This window comes from Alexandromys fortis, unplaced genomic scaffold (genome assembly GCF_014885135.2).
Source record: "Alexandromys fortis isolate MF-2015 unplaced genomic scaffold, M_Fortis_MF-2015_v1.1 scaffold_228, whole genome shotgun sequence".
Classification (NCBI taxonomy): domain Eukaryota; kingdom Metazoa; phylum Chordata; class Mammalia; order Rodentia; family Cricetidae; genus Alexandromys; species Alexandromys fortis.
In genome coordinates, this window is record NW_026068115.1 from 161,430 (window position 1) to 182,450 (window position 21,021).

The 21,021-nt window shown below is 38.5% G+C and overlaps 1 protein-coding gene across 1 annotated transcript in view; it reads left to right on the forward strand.

Moving 5' to 3' along the window:
• The window catches only part of Rabgap1 (RAB GTPase activating protein 1), a 142,805-nt gene that overhangs the window by 5,270 nt on the left and 116,514 nt on the right, over positions 1–21,021 (forward strand). Inside the window, exons 3-10 of the mRNA XM_050124880.1 lie at positions 4,915–5,134; positions 5,726–5,930; positions 8,383–8,557; positions 9,613–9,770; positions 13,679–13,789; positions 14,668–14,734; positions 16,978–17,080; positions 17,865–18,034. Coding sequence (XP_049980837.1) covers positions 4,915–5,134; positions 5,726–5,930; positions 8,383–8,557; positions 9,613–9,770; positions 13,679–13,789; positions 14,668–14,734; positions 16,978–17,080; positions 17,865–18,034 — 1,209 coding nt within the window. The remainder of the gene's footprint in view (positions 1–4,914; positions 5,135–5,725; positions 5,931–8,382; positions 8,558–9,612; positions 9,771–13,678; positions 13,790–14,667; positions 14,735–16,977; positions 17,081–17,864; positions 18,035–21,021) is intronic.

Genomic DNA, 21,021 nt, shown 5'->3' on the forward strand with positions numbered 1-21,021 from the left:
TTTTTTTTTTTTTTTTTTTTGGTTTTTCGAGACAGGGTTTCTCTGTGGCTTTTGGAGTCTGTCCTGGAACTAGCTCTTGTAGACCAGGCTGGTCTCAAACTCACAAGAGATCCGCCTGCCTCTGCCTCCCGAGTGGCGTGCGCCACCATCGCCGGGCCCTCAGAAGTTCTTTTATTGTACATGATTGTTTTGGCTATCCTGGGTTTTTGCTTTTCCAATATGAAGTTGAGTACCATTCTTTCAAGGTCTTTGATGAATTTTGCTGGGATTTTGCTAGGCATTGCATTGAATCTGTAGATTACTTTTGGTAAGATTGCCATTTTTATTATGTTAATTCTACCTACCCAAGAGCATGGGAGATCTTTTCACTTTCTGGTGTTTTCTTCAGTTTCTGGTTTCTGCCTATTTCCTTTGATGTCCCAGACCAACAACACCTGGACCTGCAGAGGTCCCAGACTCACACCTGGAACCACTGAGATCTCTAATTCCTGCCTACTCCCTAAGAGGTCCCAGAGTCACACCCAGACCCACAGAGGACCTGGCTCAGGCCTATTTCCAGGGAGGTCCTAGGCTCACGCCCAGACCCACAGGGTCCTGGCTTAGGTCTACTCCCTTGACTGTCCCAGATTCACATCCGGACCCTCAGCCGTCTCTGTATCTGGCTCACTCTATCAACTCCCCTGTACCTTTTCTGGTTGAGTTTGCTGTTTTAGGTCTGCCAGTGTCCCTGTACTTAATTTGTTCCTGCTCCTGTGGAGCTTGCTTTCTCAGGCCCACTTTGTCCTATGTAGCTGGTTCAGTCCTATTCCTGTGGAAATTGTTGCATCAGGCCTACTTTGGACTAGGTTCTTGGCTTTGTCCTAGTTCTGTAAATTTTGGTATGGATTTGCTCTTGTAGAGCTATTTAAGGATTTTTTATTTTGATTAGGTTCTCTTAAATTTTTTGAAACCCCTGTCAAAACTCTTAGGGTATAAACATTTTTCACATTAGGATTATTCTCTTTTTACTATTTAATAAAAAATACTTGTTTCTTGTTGTTGGTTTTTTGTTTGTTTGTTTGTTTTCTTTGTTTCTTTGTTTTTTGAGACCAGGTCTCTCCTTGTAGTCTGGCTGTTCTGGAACTTGCTCTGTAGACCAGGCTGTTCTTGACCTCACAGAAATCTGCCTACCTCTGCCTCTGTGCTGGGTTTAAAGGAGTGTGTCACCACTGCTGTACCAAATACTTATTTCTTTCAGGCTTGTATGTGTAGTGTAAGGGCAATACCAGGTCAGCAATGCCATTTATAAAAAAAATAACATTTAAGACAAAAATAGAGCTTTAAGTATCTCCCCTTTTGGCCACTCTGTTTATCATTTCCCAAGTAAATAAAGAACCATTATTTCTTTTGACATGCTCCGTTGCTGTTCTGGTCTTCATGGATATAAATGGAAATATATTTTTGAAATTTTTTGTTTACAATATTCCAAGTTCTACTATATGTGTTCATTCAACAAATATTTCTTGAAAACTTTCTGTGCCAATTGTTGGTTACGTGGTGTTGACCTCTTAGAGCCTACACACTAATGGGTGGGGAAAGAATACAGACATCAGAGGGTAATGTGGCCTGGGATTTCGACTTAGGTGGTAGCATGTTTGCCTAGCATGTAAGAAGTTCCAGACTTGCTTTCTAGTACCATATAAAGCTAGGGATGTTGACATATAATCTCAACACTTGTCAGTAGAGGCAGGAGGAGCGAAATTTAGAGGTTGTCCTCTGCTGAGCAGTAAGTTGGGGCCAGTCTTCAAAATTGGAACCTGCTTTAAAAACTAATAATTTAAAACTTATGTAAATATGTTAAGAAAAAGAGAGGATACATGGGTAAGGAATGAAAGATTTTATGATTTTTTTTTTTTTGAGGGGGTAGGGAGGTTCAAAACAGGGTTTCTTTGTGTAGCCTTGGCTGTCCTAGAACTCTCTGTAGACCAGGCTGCCATCAAACTCAAATTTGCCTACCTCTGCTTCCTGAGTCCTAAGAATAAAGGTCTGTGCCACACTGCCAAGATATGTTTGTTTTTTAACTATTGCAAGCTTCTGTCAAATTTTTAAAAATTCCTTTAAAAATGTTTTTGTGTGTTTGTGTATAAATTGTCAACTGCTTACATTATACTCTATGGGTAGTCAGAAGCAACTCATGGGAGTTGGTTCTTCCGTACAGCATATGAATCCTTGGACCCAAACCCAGCTAATAAAGTAGTCTCCTTTGCTGACTGAGCCATCTCACCAGCATGTCAACATATTCTTATTATCTATCACTTGTAAATGGATGAAGGAATAAATTTTAAAAAGTTAAAATAACTCCAGTTTTCAGGCCAGTAGTGGTGCACACTTTTAGTCCCAACACTTGGAAGGCAGAAGAAGCAGGTGGATCTCTGTGAGTTTGAGGCCAGTCTGGTCTACAGAGCTTGTGCCAGGACAGGCTCCAGAGCTCCACAAAGAAGCCCTGTTTCGAAAAGAAAAACAAACAAACAAACAAAAAAAAAACCCTCCGGTTCTAGGTGATCTTATCCTCTTATGCATTTATACGTATGTACACATCAATAAAAAATAAAATATTTAAAAATTAGTGACAGTTACTATTTTAATGAGCGGTATTGAGGGGCTGGGAATGTAGAGCACCTTCCTAGTATGTAAATGGTATTGGTTCAATGCCCAAGAATTTTTTTTTTGATAGAAATTTTTTTTTTAAGAGAAAGCAGGGGGGGAAAATTCATTTGAAGTAAGCCCTGAATGAAATGAAGAAAACCATAGGAGACTGAGAAACTTTTCAATGTCAGAACCAGATACAGAGACACTTAGGCAGAGGCTCCAGCAGGGCCAGAGGAGTAAAGTGGGACCAGTGTGATCTGACAGGGGCAGAGCCACAACATGGCCTGTTTTTTTTTTTTTTGGATCTTGGTTACAAGTTTGAGCTTTGTTCTAAACGTGAGGAGAATTCTTGAAAGTTTTGAATGGGAACATGATCTAATTTACATTTTAAAAAGCTAGCTAGCTGAGAATGATGCCCAGCATCACTCTCCCAAGAACACTGTTGACAATTAAGACAATTAAGACAAAAATAAAAAGTAGCATTTAAAACCTCTGGAAATCTTGGAAAAGAAGTGCAGCAAATAAAAATCTTAATCATGAAAGTACAGTAAGATTCTCTCATTTTGCACTTCACCATCTTGTTCCTCTCTCACCTCAGGAACACGATAACCATATCCGCTCTGCAGACCGGTACGTAGTCAAGATGGCCTAGGAGAAATGGGGAATGGATCAAAGAATGAGGTCAAAATGTAGTTTATGAAAAAAATATTAGAAAGAAAATAGGGTTCAGGAAGGTCATTGACCCAACTCCTGGTTCCAGAGCAGAGACTCAGATTTTTGCCTGGAAGGAGCTACAAGCCATAAAACAGCTCTTCAACAGATGGAATCAGAAGTCCTCAAGCGGGGTCAGGATCCTAAGTACAGCATATTGTCTAGAGTGTCTAGTTTTCAACAACAACAAAATGTGGACATACACAGAAATAAAATACTATCTATTCACTGAAAAGAAAAAAAGCAGGCAACAGAAATTTCTAGTTAGTAACCATTGAAATTAACATATTAAACATTCCAGGTCAACCAGAGCTACACAGACAAACCTTGTCTTAAAAAAGTGGAAGAAAAAAAAAACATTTCAAAGTAGTCTTTTATTGCTATGTCCAACAAATTATAGAATATCATGCTTGCGGAACAGATATATACATGACAATAACATCAAATACTGTAGACAGTATAAATAAGGAAAACTGGAGAGATGAGTTAGCAGATAAGAATACTGACTGTTCTTCCAGAGGTCCTAGGTTAGATGCCCAGCACTCACAGGGTGGCTCACTGCTGTCTGTAACATTAATTCCAGGGACTCTGCCAAGCTCTTTTGATTTCCACCAGCACCAGAGGCATTTAGACAAAACTATCCCTAAGGAACTACATTGCTTTTAAAGAGTTACCTGAAAATTCTGGAACTAAAAAGTATAATAAGCAATAAATGTTTGGTAATAGTATTCAGAATGCCCCCTTGTGTAGCCCTTCCTTTTAATTTTTTTTTCTAAATTAATTATTTTATTATTTTTTTGTTTTGTTTTGCTTTTTTGTTTTTGTTTTTTTGAAACAGGATTTCTCTCTAGCTTTGGAGTCTGTCCTGGAACTAGCTCTTGTAGACCAGGCTGGCCTTGAACTCACAGAGACCCACCTGCCTCTGCCTCCCCAAGTGCTGGGATTAAAGACACGTGCCACCACTGCCTGGCTTATTTTATTAATTTTTAAGATATATTACTTAAACAGTAAGTTTCTTGGTTTTATTATCTGTATGATTTTTTTTTTAGCATTAAACAGTCTTAACTTAATTTTGCAGTTGTTCACTCTGGTTTATGAGCAACTAATGATAGAAACAAACAGAAAAGATAAAGTAAGTCATTGGAATACAGTACTTTTCTTTCTTAGGACTGACATACTCATGCTGTCAGCTTTACTCGCATGTCTCAGTTCATATATAAATCGAGGAGACTTATTACAGGAGATTGAGTCATAAAATATTTGTGAGCTTTCACTGTATTTTGCATCTGTTTTAACTTTTGGAAACAAGCACATTTTTTCTTAAGAAACATTATTAAACAGAAAACATTCATATCGTCATGTTGTTACCTATTTGTGAATATTGTTTTAGATTCATTCTGTACTATTTCATGGAAAACTGGAAGAAGAAAGCAGCTGCAGCCTTTGTTTGTTTTAGGACACCTGTTTGAGAGTGATGTCCAGCACACTGCCTTTGCTGATCCTTTGCTTCAGAACATGGACCTGCTTGAATCAGTGCTGGCCTCTTGCTTTGCTGATTGTGTTTGTGACCCTCAGATTGTAGGGAATGGAAGTGAGCAGCAGCTGCAGAAAGAGCTCGCAGATGTGCTGATGGACCCTCCCATGGATGACCAGCCAGGGGACAGGTCACAGCCAGATGGTGAAGGAGATGGGCCTCTTTCTCATCAACTCTCAGCTTCGTCTACCATCAACCCAGTGCCACTAGTAGGACTTCAAAAACCAGAGATGAGTTTGCCAGTGGAACCTGGACAAGGAGGTTAGGATTGCTGCATTGCTTATGTAACTGAAGGTTATTGTTTTTAATACTTGAGTGTTTCTGTCCTATACTAGATTCAATAATTTGAAAACCATTTAAGTTCTCTAAAAGCTCCAAATTGTAGACCTAAGAAAGAAGTTGTCAAATATTTATGCCATTCTGACCTTTCCTTTACCTTTTTCTATTATACCAAAGAATGAAAAACAGTAGTTGGTCACTGAATGTGCATTTGGCTTAGATGTAAATTATAAAATCAGAACAAATTAGGGAACAGAAAGAGGAGTCAGAACTGAATCTCAGGTTACATTTTGGGTTTGGAATTAACATCAGTGCTTGAAAATCTTGGTATTAGAGTTCAAGGGTAAGCTCTCTAGCTTCTATGGGCATTCTGTCTGTCTGTCTGTCTGTCTGTCTATCTATCTATCTATCTATCTATCTATCTATCTTATTTTGCCCACTGGAAATTTGGCATACTATATATACTTGATTTTTTTTAATGTAAATGTGTCTTTTAGATGTTTATTTGCTGTTCACATCAATACTATTCAAATAGAGAAGAAGAAGCATATTCTTATATTTTGTTTCTTTCAGATTCTCAAGTGTCAAGTCCTTTCACACCAGTGGCTGATGAGGATAGTGTGGTTTTTAGTAAATTAACTTACTTAGGCTGTGCCTCAGTAAATGCTCCCCGGAGTGAAGTGGAAGCCTTGAGGATGATGTCCATCTTGAGAAGTCAGTGTCAGATTTCTCTGGATGTGACCCTCTCAGTGCCGAATATATCTGAAGGAACTGTGAGGTAAGTCTGGCCTCTGTGAAGTGCTGTTGCACAAGGAAGCACTCACTAGTAGGTAACATATGCCATATTCATATCCTCCTCGAATTGCAACCCTCATGAGAAATGGATGTTCATTTGTACTTGCTCCACATCCCAATCCCATCCTGTATACACTATTAGAGATTTAAATGGTTTGGGGATAATTGAAACATACTGAGAATGAAAGAAAGATTTCCTCTTCTTTTTTTAAATGAGAAATCAGAGTCCCCGAGAAGTCCTAGAAATGAGTATTGTTTATTCAAAGACATAAAGATAGCCATGACGCCATGACATGATTGTTATCAACGAGTTAAATAAAGAATTGCTAATTCAGAAATATGTTTATTTCAGAAAAATAACATGAGTTAAAAAAAACTTTTAATTTTACTTTCTCGTTGATAACCAGTTAAAATCTTGCCTCATGTATACACTTTATAAAGGCCAAGGAAATACTGTGTATCACAAGGATATGAATTCAAAGGATTATGGCACTAGCTTATGATCCCAGTGCTAGGGAGGCCAACAGATCAGTCAGTCTCAGTATATGTATGTCTGTCATTCCCCCCCCCCCCCCCCCCCTTTTTTTTCTGTTTATGTGTTCTCTCTGTCTGGTGGGGGGGGGGGCGCTCACACACACTGTAGATGTCTCCTGAGCAATAGCTCCGAGTTAATCTTATATCTTCTTGTGTAGTCACATACCTTTGTGTATGTGTGTGCTCACCTTTGTGTTGCAGTAATAGAACCCTAGAGAAATGATTTTTAAAAAAGAAGTATTCATTTTGGTAAGTGGTTTCAGAGGTTTTAGTCCAAGGTCAGCTGCTCAGTGTCTCTCTGCCTGGTGAGGTAATATGTCACAGCAAAAGGCCTTGGTAGGGGAAATCTTTTATTTAGTTTATTTTATTACTCTTTTTCGTTTTTTGAGACAGGTTTCTCTATAGCTTTGGAGCCTGTCCTGGAACTAGCTTTTGTAGACCAGGCTGGCCTCAAGCTCACTGAAATCCACCTGCCTCTGCCTTCCGAGTGCTGGGATTAGAGGCGTGTGGTCAGTTATTGTGCAATTATTTAGTGCCTTATAAGTGGGTGGGTAATTTGCTCGATCTTAATTTCCTTAGGTATACTTATTGGCTCAAAAGTCTCCCCGATGTTACGGCTTTTATTGTGTTTAGAAAACAATTGATCCAGGCCTGGAGAGATGGCTCAGTGGTTAAGAGCACTGACTGCTTTTCCAGAGTACCTGAGTTCCAACTCCCGGCACCCACATGGCAACTCACACCTGTCTGTAACTCCAGTTCCAGGGAAACCCGACAGACATACACACAGGCAAAACACCAATAAACATAAAAGAAAAATAATAAATTATTAAAAATAATAATTGACCCAATTTTTACTTTGGTCAGTAGTTTCTGTGTTTTTCAATTCCCTTAGAAACATGCTGGGTTTTTCAGCCAGGCAGTAGTGGCACACGCCTTTAATCCCAGCACTTAGGAGGCGGAAGCAGGCAGGTCTCTTTGAGTTGGAGACCAGCCTGGTCTACAGAATGAGTTCCAGGACATATTCCAAAACTACAGAGAAACCTGTCTTGGGGGAAAAAAAAAAAAAAAAAAAAAAAAAGATTAATTGTGATTACTTTTAATGTGCATTTCAAAGGGAATACTTATTCTAACAACTGAAATTATACTTTGTATACTAAGAGTTTCCTTCAATAAAGAATTAAGAAAACATCTGTCTTGCCCCACATTCTCAGAGCCTTTGTGAAAGAGTCTTTAACCTGGATTAGAGCCCCTTTTGGGTTCTTCCATTTTGAAGAGGGCTCCTAGAACATTTCCCATTGATGGCTTTGCCTTGCAGTGTGGAAATTGTATAGTTACTTCTTGACCTTCCGTCACAATCTTTAGTGCCCTAAAGAGTCTAGAACATTGTAGCTATCACATAAATACTTGTGGAGTAAGTAGATTTGATTGGGTGATGTCCTTTTGACTTGCATTAACTATGCTTTGGATTTAATATGTGGTTTTGAGCAATGGTTTTTATGCTCAATCATGTACTGCAATTTTTTTTTACTTTTATAAACAGAACATTCTTTTAAAATGATAACCAGGTGCAAAGGTTTCACAGTCTGTTTAGTTAGTCTTAATTTAGTTAGTACTGGTTTTGTCTTTATTTTAGTTGCAGGCTACAAAACTCATGTTTGCTGATGTTGATACGTTTCTATCGGCCTCTCCCAAGCATGCACTTCTCTAGATTAACATGGAATTATATGATCAGTACCTTCAACATCCCTATGTGATTTATGTATCAAAATATAGTGTGCTTGGCTAGCATACTAAAAGTGGATTACATTATCATCTTTCTGGACAGATGTCTTGAGTCCTAATATAAATACAATATGTTACTCATAATAAATTTCTTTTTTTTTCTTTTTTTGTCTGAACAGACTTTTAGATCCTCAGACCAACACTGAAATAGCAAACTACCCTATCTACAAGATCCTCTTCTGTGTCAGAGGACACGATGGTACCCCTGAAAGCGACTGTTTTGCATTCACTGAAAGTCACTATAACGCAGAGCTCTTCAGGATACATGTATTTCGCTGTGAAATACAAGAGGCTGTAAGTCTTTACAAATGAGATTTCACCACCATTACTGCAAATGGCACAGGACAGGGAGATACTAAATGGGTAAAATGATCCTGGGGTTTGCTGGCTAGCCATTCTAGTTTAAAGAGACTTCCTGGTTCGATGAGAGAAGTATAGAATATATCAGAAAATAGAGAATAATGGATGAAGACACCCAACTGCAGTCTCTGACCTATGCACACACACTAGTGAGCACACCCATGCACTTGTACATGCAGTGCTGTAAGAGGCCTGATGGTGATCGGCTGAGTGGATTAGACCCACATTCTTACCCTGACAATGACACCTTTGCAAGCTGTTCTTCCTAAATTAGTTTTTCCTAAATTGTTAAAGCCATACTTCTTATTAAAAGTATATTTACATAGAATCTGACATTAAGGATGTGATTTTCTTTTCAGTTGAGATTTTTAATTGCGTATGTATGTATGTGTGTGTATTTTTTCACTGTTTTTAAAAAATCTCTCTGATGATTGTTTTAAAACCTAACAGATTAGATAATTAACTTAAAAAGTGGGTAAATGAAAGACAAGTGTTACTTTCTCTCAAGTAAATAAGTATTTACCTCAATAAAACTAATTTCTGCTTAACTTCTATGGTTATTATGACTGCACATTTGTGTATATGTTGGGGGATGTGGAGTTCAGTTGGCAACTTTGTGGCATCGGTTCCTTCCTTCCATCCTTAGGAGGGTTCCAGGGATCTGGCTCAGGTCTCTAGGCTTGCACAGAAACTGTCTCCACCTGCTTTGTCATCTCACTCACCCTCAGATGGGCTTTGTATAAAGTGTAGACCTCCTCATCAGAGCATACCCGGCATTTGGGAATGATTTCATTTTACCCCATCCTCCACCTCCCCCACCCCCCAAAAAATGTAACTGCTATTCTGAGCCATATCCCTGAATGTTGATTTTGCTTATTTCTCTTAAAGGATGTTTGTTGTACAACAAATGCTTTTGTGAGTCAGTGGGGGGAAGAGTGTCTCCTGTCTAATGTTTTTAACAGCCAATTTCCTGACATGTCTGCTTGTAGGTAAGCCGGATCCTTTACAGTTTTGCCACTGCCTTCCGCCGTACTGCCAAGCAGACCCCACTCTCAGCCACTGCCACACCGCAGACTCCAGACAGTGACATTTTTACCTTCTCTGTGTCTTTAGAAATAAAAGAAGATGATGGTAAAGGTTATTTTAGGTAAAGCCTCTTACCTGTTTATTTTGTGAATTTATTTAGTAAACTATTATCTGTGGTACAGAAGAAATTAGGTCAGATTAAATACCTTTCATACTTAAAATGGTTTTTCCTACAAGGAATAAGTCAGTGACAGCAATAAAAGTTGGAAAGATAGATTTATAGTGTCAGTGTTTAAAGAATTTTAAAGTGTTGAACTCATCTTAGAGACTACCTGTTACTTTATTATTTTAGTCAAAATGGCTCTAGCTGACTGATGATAAGAATTATGGCCTAAGTTAAGTAGACTACATTTAAAGCTAAACTTGTGTCTTAGGTTTACTATTGCTTTGATGACCAAAGCAACCTGGAAAGGAAAGGGTTTTTTTAGCTTATGCTAAATCACAGTTTATCATTGAAGGAAGCCAGAGAACTCGAATTCAAATAGGATAGGAACTTAAGAGTCAGGAGCTGGTCCAGAGGCCATGAAGGAATGCTGCTTACTGGCTTGCTCCCCATGGCTTACTCAGTCTGCTTTCTTATGAAAACCTGGACCACCAGACCAGGGATGGCTCTATCCACAATGGACTGGGCTGTCTCCCCCACCACCACCCGAGTCACTAAGAAAATGTCACTAAGATATTAAGAAAATGTCCTACAAGCTTGACTACAGCCAAACCTTATGGAGGCATTTTCTTTTTCTTTTTAATATTTATTTATTATGTATACAATATTCTGTCTGTGTGTATGCCTGAAGGCCAGAAGAGGGCACCAGACCTTACAGATGGTTGTGAGCCAACATGTGGTTGCTGAGAATTGAACTCAGGACCTCTGGAAGAGCAGGCAATGCTCTTACCCCCTGAGCCATCTCTCCAGCCCATGGAGGCATTTTCTTATTTGAGGTTCCTTCCAGATGACTTTAGCTTGTACCAAGTTGACAAAACTATTTAGCACAATTTGTCTTTGTTTAAAATGTGGTTTGTTTTAAAGAACTTAAGATTTTTGACATCCAGTTTTAGCACTAAAGTTTATCTAATCTTATTAGAAGGAGAAATATGAGTTAAAGATAATTTAAGTTTATGTTCTTTTCATTATTTAATTACATTCATTCATTCATTTATCCTTTGAGATAAATGGTCCTCGCTAGAATGCCAGGCTGGCTCACACCGTAAACTGGGTGTGGTGGCGCATGCCTTTCATTCCAGGATTTGGGAGGCAGAGGCAGGTGGGCCTCTGAGTTTAAGGCCAGCCTGACTTCCTAATCTACAGAGAAAATGCCAGGGCAGCCAAGGTTAATCAGAGGATGTCTGTCTTTTGGGTGTGTGTGTGTAGTGTGTGTGTGTGTGTGTGTATATATATATATATATTTGAGTAATAGGAAGGACCCAGAAATAAACATCAAAACTTGGGTTTAGTTGCTGATATTTCACCAGTGTGGCCATTTGGAAGTTCCTTTACCTTTCCTGTCTGCAGTTGCCTTATTCGTGAAATGCAGTAGCCAGAATTAGATTCTGAAGTTATGGTTGCAAGATGATGAGTTTTTTTCATATAGCTCATATCATAAAATGAGTGATCATAATTAATAATTGTATGTACAAGTCTCATCTATGGTACCTCATAAAATTGGTAGAATCAAATTATGAGGAAAATATATGATTTCTAATAATTTGTTAAGTGAAAAGCACAACAGTTGACTTTTTTCTTAAACTGCTGTCTCTGAACTTTTCACGTCATCTGGTGGCAAATTTTATTTAAAAAAAATAATATATATTACATTGTAATACAAAACAGTTTAGGAAAATTTACCCCTGAGAAACTTTCAAAATGATTGGTTGGTTGTCTGGCTGGCTGGAAGCTCAGTTGCTTTGATGACTGATTGATTTGATCTCATTTAACTTTCTGAGCAACTCAGGTGAAATTGTGCCTTGGCCTCCCAAGACTAAGGCATGATCTTAGCTTATAAGGTGTACAGTGGGAATTAAATGTAAAGGTCCTTGTTTGGGTAGTGTAGTCATAGGTCAAGAAATGTAATTTGGCCCCCGGTATTTACTCTCCATCTGCTTCCTACAATGCATCCTTTGAGGCCATGGCCTGGAAGACACTCTGTATATACTGAGTCATGTTGTTCTGTGGCACTGAAAACTGAACCCAGGACATATTAGGCAAGCACTCTATTGCTAAGCTGTATCTTACTCAGCCTGTTAGTGTTACAAGTTGCCAAAAGCATATTTGTTTACATTTAACCATCCTTAGACCACAGTAGGCTAAGGTTCATAAGGACAGTTGAAATTAAGGCCTGTCTGTAATGGATTAAATAAAAAAATTCTGCAGGGTCTTCAGCAGCTGCAGCAGCAAAAACACTGCAGGTCCTCTAGTGGTGCAGTGGGCAGCGGATCCCAAGAGCAGCCAGTCCTAGGGAAGGACTAGTGCAGGTCACTGAGTGGAGGCAGTGGGCCATGTGGCAGCAGGCAGCGAACAGCGGGTCTCAAAAGCAGCCAGTCTCAGGCAGGGACTGTACAGTTCCCTAAGTGGCTGCAGCAGGCCAGAGAGACAGATGGGCATGCCACAAGAAGGCTGGTCCCGGGCAGGGAGGGAGAGACAGACATGGATAGACAAGCCATGCAGAGTGAGGTTGGATATTTATTTAGTGGGTTATGGAAGGGAAGAGGGAGAAGGGGAGAAGAACACAGAGAGTAAGAGAAGTGGGGAGAGGAAGAAGCTGCTCTTTGAGAGGGAGAAGGAAAAGAAAGAAACTCAGGCTGCAGGAAGGAAGATCTGCCTGCCTCAGCAGATGGGGGAGGGATTGGGCATGGCTTGTCTCTTAAAGAGACAGAACAGATCATTACATTCCCATCTCTTTATTATAATAAAAAGGCAGGAGGTTAGGCACCTCAGATTAAAGGAATTGGTTCAGTGGATTATCTAGACTGCTTCCTGCTTTTTTGTGTACATTGTCTTTGGGGGAGGGAACCTGAGAAAGCTGGGTGCTGGTCACATCCTGGTGTAGCTGGTCTGTTTGTTCTTCCTGTACTGTGCTTATAGAAATGTCTGGTGTCTCTTACACCTTTTTAATGTATTGGCAGAACAGAGGACAAAGATAAGTTAAGGGAAAAAAGAACATGTTTGTCATTTCTAAACTCTGCTGGAATTTTTTTGTTTGTAATGAAAGTGTTGCAAAATATGGATTGACAAATGCAAAAATGCACATATATTCCAAAGTAGTATTTATGTGATGAATACCTACCAGTTTTCAACTACTCATGATTTTATCTGCCAAGTTCTGTTGCCATTAAATTAGTATTTTAAAGCAATAAGATAGTTTAGAGCTGCTGCATAAAAGCTAATTGCCACTGGTGCTGTCACGTTTGAGATCCGTGCAGCCAGAGAATATATGGGAGATTAGGCACTGGTTTTGGTAAAGAAGCATTTTATTTATTTATTTATTTGTTTGTTTGTTTGTTTATTATGTATACAATATTCTTTCTGTGTGTATGCCTGAAGGCCAGAAGAGGGCACCAGACCTCATTATAGATGGTTGTGAGCCACCATGTGGTTGCTGGGAATCGAACTCAGGACCTTTGTAAGAGCAGGCAATGCTCTTAACCTCTGAGCCATCTCTCCAGCCCAGTAAAGAAGCATTTTAAGACTTTTAAACTTTCTTAAGCTGGCATTTATTGGCTACCCATAATAACAACAGCAGTAGTTTTTATTTCATAAAGTTATCACTACCTTAGGACAGTAACTTGTCATGGTTAGGCAATAAATAAATTGGTTACCCTTTTTTCCTTCTTGTTATTCATACTCAGTTCTATTTTCTTTTTTGCTATTACTTGTAAACCAGACAGAAAACAATCAAAAATCTGAGACTTTAAAAGAATTGTTAAGGTGTCTGTCAAGAAAATTGACATTAATGAAATGTATTGGTCTTGCAGTGCTGTTCCCAAAGACAAGGACAGGCAATGCTTTAAACTTCGACAGGGAATTGATAAGAAGATTGTCATCTGTGTGCAGCAAACAGCTAACAAAGAACTTGCCATTGAAAGGTAAATATTTCTCTATGTTTATCTTAAATATGAGTTTTGGGTTTTATCTAGTAGAATAGTCATGCACTGTATTAAAAACTCACTCTCAAAATCTTTTCACTCCTTGGTAATTCTTTTCTGTTTTTTGTTTTTTTCAAGAGAGGGTTTCTCTGTGTAGCTCTGGTTGTCCTGTAACTAGCTCTATAGACCAGGCTGACCTCGAACTCAGAGATCTACCTGCCTATGCCTCCTGAGTGCTGAATTTAAAGGCATCTGCCATCCTACCTGGATCTTGGTAATTCTTTTGTATTTACTGTAATGTTTCATTACTCTGAAATTACTCATAAATCTTCAGTTAGTAGTGCTAATCTCCAGTATGTGGTAATTGTTATGGTAAAAATACAGTGCTGCAGGTCCCTGAGTGGCAGCAGTGGCCAACTTAGGCAGGTCAGCTGGTCACACGAGGAGCTGCTGGTGAGAGACAGAGACAGGGCGCGCCATGCAGCGTGGGGTTAGATATTTATTTAGTGGGTTATGAAGGGGAGAAGGGGAAGAGTAGAGAGAAGGAGAGGAGGGGAGAAGAAGAGAAGCTACCTCTTCAGGAGAGAGAGGGAAAGGAAGGAGCTCAGGCTGAAAGTGGAAGGAAGATCCTCTTGCCTTGGTGGACAGGGGAGAGAATGGGTGGCACTTGTCTCTTAAAGGGACAGGACAGACCATTACAGTAGTAAAAGACAAAGTTTGCTTAACTCAGGTAAAGATGATGATTGTGACAATACTGATTTATTAGAATGCTCCTTTTCCACCCATAAGAAAATTAATTAAGTACATAACTTAAAATATATGTGTATGCTGTTAGTTTTATCACGACTTTATGTCAGTTTTTTTTTTTTTTTTTCCAGGTGCTTTGGCCTTCTCCTTAGCCCAGGAAAAGATGTCCGAAATAGTGATATGCATTTGTTGGACTTGGTAAGGTTCTTGTCATAGGTTCCTTTGGTTGTGGTTGGTTCTTATTAGAAGATTATAAACTATTTCTATTTCATTAATATGTTGGTTTACTTTATCACACTGGACTCAAAACTTGTTTATCTAAATGTTCATTTAGGCTACAAAGCAATGCACAAGGATAAGGGAATTTCCTCCCTGCCCCCAAGGATTTACAAGTCTGACCTTGAATGAATAGCTCAGCCTTAGTGTCTTTTGCTTTGTTTTGTCTTTTGTCCCTGCCCCCCTCTCACCCCCCACCCCCAGACAGGGTTTCTCTGTAGCTTTTTAGCCAGTCTTGGAACTCCCTCTGTTCGAGGCTGGCCTCGAACTCACAGAGACCTCCTGCCTGTGCCTCCCAAGTGCTGGGATTAAAGCTGTGTGCCATGACCGAACCAGCCTTGGTGTTTGGACCTAGGTAGTACTGATAATAATTTTTATGTACTTATCAGGTAGGATTGATGTGAGAATCAAGCTGCTGTATATTTTATTCACAAGCAGAAGTAGTTGTGCATGGTGGCATATGCCTGTAACTTCAACACTTGGGAGGTTGAGGCAGTCAGTCACACAGTCAGACCTTATCTAAAAAAAAAAAAAACAAGTTCAAAACAGAAAACTGAAACAAAAATTCATGTAAGTAGTAGGAGGTATTAAGGTTATTGCTGTTATATGAAAATCTTTTGAAAAACTAAAAGTTACATGGTGATCATTCTCTTGACAGAAAATTCAACATAGGATTTTGAGAGGTAAATTACCCTGATTTTCTTTTCCATTTGATGTGATTTAAATACATTTACCTTATATAACTTTAGGAACAGTTATAAAAATAATTGACGTGTTTTAATCCTAACTGTAACCATTCAGTGTACTTCTGCCTTTAAACAAAACTCTGATTCTTGAGCTGCTTTACACAAGACTGCATTGGTGCCTTCTCTGTTTCACAATACGGTTCAATAGAAGTCCATTTTATTGTCTTTTGAGTTTTGATGGATGATGGGTGCCTGCCCTGTGGATTGTGTAGGAGTTGTATATGGTACCTTTGATACTGGGAATTCAATAAATCTACTTGAATATATTCAAAATGGCTTTGCTTTTTTGGTTATAGATATTGTACCTCCCAGGAGGAAGAAATGACATAGAAAGAACTGAGTATCAAACACTATAAATTATATCACCTTAGAATTAGAAATGATAGTATAGGAGTCCAGAAACTAGACTTGAATCATTTCTCCCACTAACCAAATTTTTTTTTTTTTTTTTGGTTTTTCGAGACAGGGTTTCTCTGTGGTTTTGGAGCCTGTCCTGGAACTAGCTCTTGTAGACCAGGCTGGTCTCCAACTTACAGAAATCCGCCTGCCTCTGCCTCCTGAGTGCTGGGATTAAAGGCGTGCGCCACCACCGCCCGCTCCACTAACCAAATTTTGTACTTAAACTGCTAATATGAAAATTAGATTTATTTATTTCAGATCATCAAGATAAAAATGAATATAAGGTTTTAGAGAGCCATTCAGATTTCATTAATGGTTTGCTGTATCATCCCAGAGAAGGCCAACCAATTGCAAGAGTGAGTAATTACTGTACCTGCAGTGATAAACTTGGAAGGAAGGCAAACAACTCATCCCCCCCCCCCCCAGAAAGCTTTTAAATTGATGGTCACAGAGGCAAATAGAACAGTCTAGTTTTATGCTTTTGTGGCATAATTGTCCTTTGAGTCAGAACAGTCATGCTTCATAAATACCTTCAAAATTATAGCTTTTATAGGAAGTGATTGGTTAATTTGGGTAATATCTTGACCAGTTAGCCTTTTCACATGGATTTAGGCTATGTAGTCAGGTCATCTGCAATTAATAAAAGTTATTTTACAACCACTGGTTATTTTGATACATGACAAATCAGTTTCAAATTACTCTATCTTTATTAGTTTTGAGATACTGGATCTCCCTCTTGCCTAGCATAGCACTCTCCCACAGTGTGGAATGTAGGAAAGACCATGAGCAGTTATTGTTCTGGGTAACTTGAAATGTACAATCTTTGCAGTACTTTAGATTTCTGGATGGTTTTAGTATATATTTTGGAGACTTCCACACTGTATATCAAATATATGTAAATTCTTAAAAATTACTACAATCCCTAACAAAATTATGTATTTTGAATTCCTGTTTTTAAAAGCCTCAAAATGAAGATAAGCCCACTTTTTCATTAAGGTTTACTTTTACTCTTTTCTTTAGGAGTCTATGGGCAAAAGTTCAGATGGAAAGTCATATGTTATTACTGGAAGCTGGAATCCAAAATCCCCACATTTTCAAGTTGTGAATGAAGAAACTCCTAAAGGTGGTGCAGAGTTTTAAGACTTACTTATTCTTATTTTACATGGATGAGTATTTTGGCTACATGTTTATCTATAAAACTATAAAACTATACCTGATGCTGACAGAGGTTAGAGAAGATGTCAAATCTATTGAAACTAGGTACAGATAATGATAGACTGCTGTCTGGATGGTGGGAATTCAACCTGACTCCCCCAAAAGAGAAGCAAGTACTCTTAACCATTGAGCCATCAGTATCAGCCCATGGGTGATACTGATTTTTTTTTGTTTGTTTGAGTTTTTGGTTTTTTAAGATGTGGACTCTGTGTAGCCTTGGCTCTTGTGAAACTCACTATGTAGACCATATTTACCTCACACTCACTGAGGTCCTCTTGCTTTGCCTCCCAAGTGCTGGGATTAATGGTGTGTGCCATCACCCCTGGCCTGATGATAGAAAATTTTAACATACACAGTTTTAGGAAACTTTGGCGAAACAATTTGAATAATTCTGAAGTTTTTTTCTAAATTTAACCTAAAAACAATATCACTTTTGGTTATTTGTTTTTCTTTCCTTCCTTTCTCTTTCTTTTTCCTTCCCTTTTTTCATTACACTTACATAGGTAAGCTGAGTAGTGGTGAAAAAGATTTCCGCTGCTTGTCTAATATTTTATTTTCCATGTCTGCGTACAGAATTTTCATAGTTAAGGTATCTTGAATACTTAACAATTAAAATCAATTACTTCTCCAGTGATTACATGAACAAATATATTTCCATATATTTCTTCTTTCTTGTTTCTCTCCCAATCTAGATAAAGTGTTGTTCATGACAACAGCTGTGGATTTGGTGATAACAGAAGTACAGGAGCCCGTTCGTTTTCTCTTGGAGACGAAAGTTCGAGTTTGTTCACCTAATGAAAGGTTGTTCTGGCCCTTCAGCAAACGCAGCACTACTGAAAACTTCTTTCTGAAACTAAAGCAGGTACTTTGTCCCCCAGGGGGATAAAAAAATAGGATCAAACCTGAGGCTGATCAATCATTAATCATTAGATCTTTCAAAGAGTCATATGCCTTTTAAATGTATTAAAAAGGAAAATAATTTAATAATGTTACTCACCTGTTGTAATCCAATTCTTTTTACCTTTCCTGAAGATCCAGGGTTCCATTTATCCTCATCCAAAGGAATTCAGAATTTCCTGCATGCATATTCTCCTCCTTGTCTTTATCCCACCCCTTTCAATATCGTGTTTTCACTGGATGTAAGGTTCTTCTCATCTTCCTCAGCTCCACTGATGTGTCTGATGAAGGATTTTTTTTTTTTAGTTCTGTGCTTACATTTTTCATTTCTGCAATGTCCAGCTAATTCTTATGGTGTGTTTTTCTTTTGTTTTATTTGTTTTTAGTTTCTTCTGAGAGTTTGTTCTCTTTTGAGCAGATTTTCTCTGACTTACTTGAGCATTATGTGCTACAACTCCTTCAGAAATCACTGAATGACCCTAAAGGGATGATGAGTAATATCTTCCCTTTGTTTGTCTGTATCATAGTCGTGTTAATTATTTAACAGTGCTGCTATATATTTAACAGATTCTATTGTGTTTTTCTGGAAAAGGTCATTTTCCTTTTTATTTTTTTCTTAGATGGCAGTTAACTTTGACAGGAGTCAGTTATTTATCTTACCTGTGATGGCAGTGACTGAAATATGGTGTGTTCTTTAGCCTTCCTTGGCTCTCAGTTTTCCACCACATACTGGTTCTTATTTTTTTTTAATTGATATTTATTGAGCTCTACATTTTTCTCTGCTTCCCTCTCCAAAGGTCCCCGTGCTCCCAATTTACTCAGGAGATCTTGTCTTTTTCTACTTCAAATGTAGATTAGATCTATGTAAGTCTCTCTTAGTGTCCTCATTGTTGTCTAAGTTCTCTGGGATTGTGGTTTGTAAACTGGTTTTCTTTGCTTTATGTTTAAAAAACACCTGTGAGTGAGTACATGTGATAATTGTCTTTCTGTGTCTGGATTACCTCACCCAAAATAATGTTTTCTAGCTCCATCCATTTTCCTGCAAAATTATACCTGTCATTATCTTTTTTCCACTGTGTAGTACTCCACTGTGTAAATGTACCACATTTTCCTTATCCATTCTTTGATCGAGGGGCATTTAGATTGTTTCCAGGTTCTGGCTATGACAAACAAAGCTGCTATGAACATAGTTGAGCACATGTTCTTGTGGCATGATTGAGCATCAGTGTTCATCAGTGAGATTAGTCTGTAATTCTCCTATTGTCTTTCTTTGGTTTGGGTATCAGGGTAATTGTAGCCTCATAAAAAGAGTTTGGCAATGTTCCCTCTGTTTCTATTGTGTGGAACAATTTGAGGAGTATTGGTATTAGTTCTTCTTTGAAAGTCTTGTAGAATTCTGAGCTGAAACCATCTGGTCCTGGTCTTTTTTTTTTGGTTGGGAGACTTTTGATGACTGTTTCTATTTCTTCAGCAGTTATAGGTCTGTTTAATTTGCTTATCTGGTTTTGATTTAATTTTGGTAAGTGATATTTATCCAGAAAGTTATCCATTTCTTTTAAGTTTTCCAATTTTGTGGAGTACAGATTTTCACAATATGACCTGATGATTCTCTGTATTTCCTCCGTGTCTGTTGTTATGTCCTCCTTTTCATTTCTGATTGTGTTAATTTAAATATTCTCTCTCTGCCTCTTGGTCAGTTTGGATAAAGGTTTGTCTATTTTGTTGACTTTCTTTCTTTTTAATTAATTAATTAATTAATTAATTATTTTTTTCCCATTAAGTATTTATATTTCCTCCCCTCCTCTTTTCCTCTAATAGGTGTGGTTGGGGCTGTCTGAGATTCTGTTGAATAATCTTCTAGGTATCAGTGAATCCAAAGCTCAGATGGTTGTTCCTCAAGGTACAGTCATTGTCACAGTTCTAGTTTCCCAGTTGGTTACTCCTGTTCCTGTAGATAGCTCTGTGCTATCTTGGAGTTTGCCGTCTTAGGCCTATTTTGGCCTAGGTTTCTGGCTTTGATCTGTTTCTGTATATCCTGGTCTGGAACCTGTCCTGCAGAAGTCCCTGGCTTGGAGTTGGACCTCTTCTGGTGGAGATTGCTGACTCTGGATCTGGTAGCTGGCTCAATCCTGATCCGCCAGCATTCTGGGACTGGATTGACTCCCAGGACTGGATTTGCCCAGACTGGCTTAAGTAAACTCCCTTGAAGGTCCCAGATTCCATGTCCAGACCCTCAGCTGTCTCTAGCTCTGGCTCACTCTTTCAGTAGTTTCAGTTAGCCAACTGGGTTGGCTCCTTGTTTCTGCTCCCAGTGGAGCTTGTTTCCCTGGTCCTTATTTTTAATTTCTTCATGGCTGCCTCTGCAATTGCTGCCATCTCCTTGTTCCCCTCCCTCTTCTTCATCATCCCTCATACCTCCTTTCCTTTTCTTCCTTCTTCATTTATTCTTGTTGAGCCAATATTCTGCTATTGACCAACACCATCAGCCTTTGTCTTCACTCTAATTTTCCTGTGTGGCCAAATTTCTTGAAGGAAGTCACAGTCCCTGTTGACCTAAATTGCTAGTCTGAGTTCTCAGCTCCTTCTACCTTTCTGTGGCATTTCTTCCTTAAATACATACTCCTCACTTTATTTCTAGGATGTCTCATACTTACTCCACTCTCGAATGCTCCACCTATCTATCTGCCTTTAGTGTTGCAGTTTATGGCCATTACCTAGTAATTTCTTAGTCCAAGAAATGTACTTTCTTATTCTTTGTGCTCCATACCCAGTGTTGGAGGAAATCCTGTTTACTTTCTGACATATTGTATGTCTGCCTACTTTTCTGCACCTGAATTATGTTAACCCTTATTCACTTGCCATATCATACCTTCTTTAGGTCAGACCTTATTTTTTTTTTTTTCTAATACAAACTCTTTATTTATCCTAATTTTTTTTTTTTTTTTTTTTTTT